General features: G+C 37.0%; 1 protein-coding gene across 1 annotated transcript in view; it reads left to right on the top strand.

The window, feature by feature from the left end:
* LOC104867533 (zinc finger protein 425) overlaps window positions 1-5,633 on the top strand; it is a 71,712-nt gene that overhangs the window by 16,338 nt on the left and 49,741 nt on the right. The window contains exon 5 of the mRNA XM_033765984.1: window positions 363-2,077. Within this exon, the coding sequence (XP_033621875.1) occupies window positions 363-2,077 (1,715 nt within the window). The remainder of the gene's footprint in view (window positions 1-362; window positions 2,078-5,633) is intronic.

Raw genomic sequence — 5,633 nt, 5'->3', positions numbered from 1 at the left:
GACCCTTCCCCCCCCCCCCGCAGTAGTGGGACTCAAACTCAGGATCTTGCACTTACCAGGCAGGCTCAGTGCTTCTGAGCTACTTCCCCAGCCCTGGGCTACATAGTTCAATGCATGCATAAACAAGACCCTTACATAACAAGATCCTGTCTCCAAAAAAAGTATTTTTCTTTCTTTCTTTTTTTTTCCATTCATTCCCACACTGAAGTAGTTTTGTTTAGATTTTGTGTTTTTTTGTTTGTCTAGTAGGTAGGGTGTAACTTGTTCTGGGTCTCTTTTAGCCTCATATGCTAGATTCTCATATAATTCTATTCCCTAAAAAATGTGTGAAAATTGACAAACTGTTATTAATGTTTTTCTAGAAGAAAACTGGAAAGCTGAAGACTTTTTAATGAAATTCAAGGAACACCAAGATAAGTATTCTAGATCAGTTGTATGCATTAACCACAAAAAACTAATAAAAGAGAAGAGTAATGTATATGAAAAGACATTTACCCTAGTCAAAAAGCCTGTTAATTCAAAAAATCTACCTCCTAAATATGACCCTTATGGAAAGACTTTGGAAAATGTTTCAGAATTAGTAATCAGTAATCTAAGCCCTGCAAGAAAAAGACTTAATGAGTATAATGAATATGAGAAATCATTCCTTAATACTAAGCAAGAAACAGCTCATCCTGAAATTAAATCCCATAATCAAAGTAGCAGGACTTTTAGTCATAATGATGTGATTATGCAGTATCAAAAGATGGTAACTCCAACACAGTCATTTGCATTTAATAACTGTGGAAAACCATTCCTTAAAAAGGGAGGCTTAATTTCACCTAATAGAGCACACAGAGGGGAAAACCCACCTGTATATAATAAAAAGAGAAGAGCAACCAATACTGAAAAAAAACATACCTGCACTGAATGTGGGAAATCTTTCTGCAGGAAGTCAGTATTGATTCTTCATCAGGGAATTCACACAGAGGAAAAACCCTATCAATGTCATCAGTGTGGAAATGCATTTAGGAGGAAGTCATATCTCATTGACCATCAAAGAACTCACACAGGAGAGAAACCCTTTGTTTGTAATGTATGTGGTAAATCCTTTCGCCTAAAGACAGCCCTCACTGATCATCAAAGAACACATACAGGGGAGAAGTCCTATGAGTGTCCACAGTGTAGGAATGCCTTCAGATTGAAGTCACACCTCATTCGTCATCAGAGAACACACACTGGAGAGAAACCATATGTGTGTAATGATTGTGGGAAGTCCTTCCGCCAGAAGACAACTCTTTCTTTACATCAAAGAATTCATACAGGGGAAAAACCTTACATTTGTAAAGAATGTGGGAAGTCATTTCATCAGAAGGCAAACCTTACTGTACACCAGAGGACTCATACAGGGGAGAAGCCTTATATTTGTAATGAATGTGGGAAATCTTTTTCCCAGAAGACAACTCTTGCTCTTCATGAGAAAACTCATAATGAGGAGAAACCCTATATTTGTAATGAATGTGGAAAATCTTTCCGCCAGAAGACAACCCTTATTGCACATCAGAGAACGCACACAGGAGAGAAATCTTATGAATGTCCTCACTGTGGAAAGGCCTTCAGGATGAAGGCATACCTCATTGATCATCACAGAACTCATACTGGAGAAAAACCATATGAATGTAATGAATGTGGGAAATCCTTCAGTCAGAAGACGAATCTCAATCTGCACCAGAGAATTCATACAGGGGAGAAACCCTACATCTGTAATGAATGTGGGAAGTCCTTTCGCCAGAAGGCAACCCTCACTGTACATCAGAAAATACATACAGGGCAGAAATCTTATGAATGTCCTCAGTGTGGGAAAGCCTTTAGCAGGAAGTCATATCTGATTCATCATCAAAGAACTCACACAGGTGAAAAACCATATAAATGTAATGAATGTGGAAAGTGTTTCCGCCAGAAGACAAATCTCATTGTTCATCAAAGAACTCACACAGGTGAAAAACCTTATGTTTGTAATGAATGTGCTAAGTCCTTCAGTTATAAGAGAAATCTGATTGTCCATCAGAGAATTCATAAGGTAGAAAATTTGGAAGTGTAATAAATGAAGGAATTTCTTCGTGAACTCTTTCCAAGCTATTGTAATCCTTTAATTTTCTTTTAAAAACCTGCTTAAACACTTTCATGTTATTTTAATCACAAATGTAATAATAGTTATTAAAGTCACACTACATAGCTATATATTGTTTCAAAGCATGAGAAAAGGATGTGATCATTGAACTTAATCATCTATAAAACTAAAGCTTTTAGCTGTTCCTGCTGATTCAAATGACTTATTAAAAAATATTTATATAATACCCAACTAACAGAATTATCAGAATTAAGCTCTACAAGAGAAGACAAAAGCTATGAACTTTAATTCTCGTTGCATTCTCTATAATAAACTACTTGTTACGTCCCTAAAGATGACTACTTCCCTGAGTTACAGTTTTTGCATGTTTTTAAAATTTGTATATATACATGTCATGAATTATTTTCTGCACTGCTTTATTTCATTGAATGTTTTTAAAGATTTGTACATTATTGCATGTTGGCAGTAGTGTATTTTCTATACTATTCCATTTTAAGAATATACTGCTATTTATCCTATAGTTGGATACTTGTATTTTTTATATAACTTTGTGTTAGGCCTTCTCACTGATCTACATCCTCAGTCTTTTTAAAATTAAAATTTTGTCAAAGGGTCTCATTAAGTTGCCTAGACTCAAACTTGCAACACACTTTCTTGCCTCAGCTGATGGAATTACTGGCATGCTGTAACACAAATATAATAGTAATATTTTAATGTAATAACATTCCTAATGTTAGTTTCTTAGAAACCTCTTCTAACTTCCACAGTGGCTGTACTAATTTATATTCCCACCAGCAATTTAGAAGGGTTGTCAGCCCCCGATTCTCCCATGCATGCTTGCAATCATTTGACATATAATAATAGATTTTGGTTGATTGATTGATTGATGGGGGTCAGGGTCTTGCTTTTGTTGTTCAGGCTGACGTTGAACTTGCTGTGTTGCCCAGACTGGTAAGCAGCTCACAGCCTCAGCCTCCCAAGTTCTGGGATTACAAGAATTTGTCACTACACCTAGCCATGTTTTTTGTGTTCTTGATGATAGTTATTCTGACTGGGGTGAGATGGAAACTCATTGTATGAGGTGTGATAAATACAGTGGGCTGGGGGTTTCGCTCAGTGGTTTTGCCACCTGCCTTCCAAATGCAAGGTCCTAAGTTCAATCCCTGCTATAAAAAAATAAAAAAATAAACAAAAAACAGTGCATGGAGCCAGGGATTTAGCTCAGCAGCATAGCAACTACCTGGCAAGCTTGAAGTTCTGAGTTCAATCCCTAGTACCCCCTCAAATAAATACAGTGCATGGGGGCTGGGGATTTAGCTTAGTGGTGCCACCACCTGCTCTGGAAGCACAAAGTCCCAAGTTGGATCCCCAGAACCAAAAAAGAAAAGGGGGGGAAAAAACCACAAAAAACACTTGGACACCCTGAACTGATACTACAGGAAGTAACAAAATATGAATGAGGCTCTAGAAAAATTCAAAGCAGAAATAATTTCCCAGATGACTACAGAGATGGTGAGCAGAATAAAAGACATGATTAGAGCCTCTAGAACAGAAAGAGATTTTAAAAAATAGGTAAGTTCAGGATCATGATGGAAGCCATAAATCCTCAGCATAGGAAAGAAATGGTAACCATGAAAGAGATTCAAGCTGATGTCAAGGAGATTAAAAACTATTGAAAGTATACACAGCAGACTGAGCCAATCTGAAGACAGAATATCAGATACACAAGACAGGATGGCGGTCAGTGACCATGAAAAGATAGACCTCTTAAAAATAGTAAGGGGGCTGGGCATTTAGCTCGGTGGTTCCACTGCCTGCCTCACAAGCTCAAGGACCCGAGTTCTATCCCCATTATCCCCCCCCAAAAAAAAGGGATCATGAGAGATCAATTCACCATGCCTAGCTCCCAAAAGAAATAATTTTCAGAGTATAGAATTGTATGTTCCTCTTTGAAGTTGTTCATAGTGGCACATTCCTATAATCCCAGTACTTTGAGGCAGGAGGATCGCTTCAAGTTCAAGACCAACCTGGGCTACATAGTGAGTTCAGGACCAGCTTGAACTATATAGTGAGACCATATCTCAAAGAAACAAAGAAAGAATGCTCCTCAAAGGCAAATCCAAAAAATGTAGAAACATAAATGGCTTTCAATAAGCTTTAAGCAAACAAATTATGGTAGATCCATATAATAGAGTACTTTTTTGTTGTTCATTTGTTTTGTTTTGGTACTGGGGATCAAACTCAGGACGTTGCGCTTGCAAGGCAAGCAGCAGCACCACTGAGCTAAAACCCCAGCCCAATAGTACTCTAATGAAGAAGGTATTGATGGAGGCAGGAAAAAAGAATAAGAGAAACACGGAGGAAAAAAGAAAGTGTGAAACAGTAAAGGAGAGGAAGAAAGAGGGAGAAGGGAAAGGGAAGGGAAGAAAGAATGGAAGTAAAGGCAAAAGAAAGGAAAGGATAGTTAAGACTTAGATAGCTGGGCATTGTGGTGTTCACCTGTTATCTCAGAACTCTGGGAGACTGAGGCAGGAAGGTCACAAGCATAAGCCCAGTTTTGACAGATTAGTGAGATTCTGACAACAAAAAATAAAAAGGGCGGAAGATGTAGCTCAGTTCAAAGGCCCTGACATCAGTTTTTAAAAAATGAAAATAGAGTGATAAAGAAAAAGATTTAGCTACTTCTCCTTAGTCTGCTTTCCATAAATAGAATACAGATGTAGCCACACTATACATGTAATTATGTATTCAGTCCTTTTCAGTAAAATTCCATGTTTTTCATCATAAACAACCCATACATGATGTAAAAAAAGCTTAAAATTTTCCTAACTGGCTACACCAGTTTACTTAATTATTCTGTTTTCTTATGCTCATGATTTTTACTGCAAATGTTTTCAACAACCTGTTGATATTTTAATTTCCTTGGGGAAGGAGACTGTATACAAGTTTCAATTTTTGCACATTTAGCTGCAGCCTACTGTTAATGTCAGTAATAAATGGGGTGATAGCAAAGAAAGCAGTGTAAACCAAGTAAAAATAACCCAACATATTTTTTTCAGATATATCTGTCTCATTTATTTTTTTGTTTATTGGTACTTTTTAGGTATACAGTACAGTTACACTCATCATTGGGAATTTATGTGATATATCTTGGTTCTTATTTTTTCCCCATTCCCCTGCCCTCTCTTCAAACCCTCCACCCCTCCCTATTTACAAAGACTTTGTTTCCATTTTTCCCTTTTCTCATATTTTTCCTTTCCCTTCTTTCCTTTCCTTTACTCCTCCCACTTCCCCTTCCCCTTTAGACCTTTTCTTCCTATTTCACATTATCAATTATACATTTTGATCCTTATTTACACTTAGTTTCTCATACCAGAGAAACTTCAGTATTTACACGTGTGTCCTATTTATTTCACTTGATTATGACCTCAGTGTGCATCCATTTAGCTATAACTCTCTAGTTTCTTATTTTCTATGGCTGAGTCATACTCCATTGTATGTATGTGTGTGTATATATATATAT

This window comes from Fukomys damarensis, unplaced genomic scaffold, assembly GCF_012274545.1.
Source record: "Fukomys damarensis isolate Sample0158 unplaced genomic scaffold, DMR_v1.0_HiC HiC_scaffold_19, whole genome shotgun sequence".
Taxonomy (NCBI): domain Eukaryota; kingdom Metazoa; phylum Chordata; class Mammalia; order Rodentia; family Bathyergidae; genus Fukomys; species Fukomys damarensis.
The sequence above is the reverse complement of the archived record's forward strand: the minus strand, read 5'-3'. Positions and strand labels throughout refer to the sequence as shown.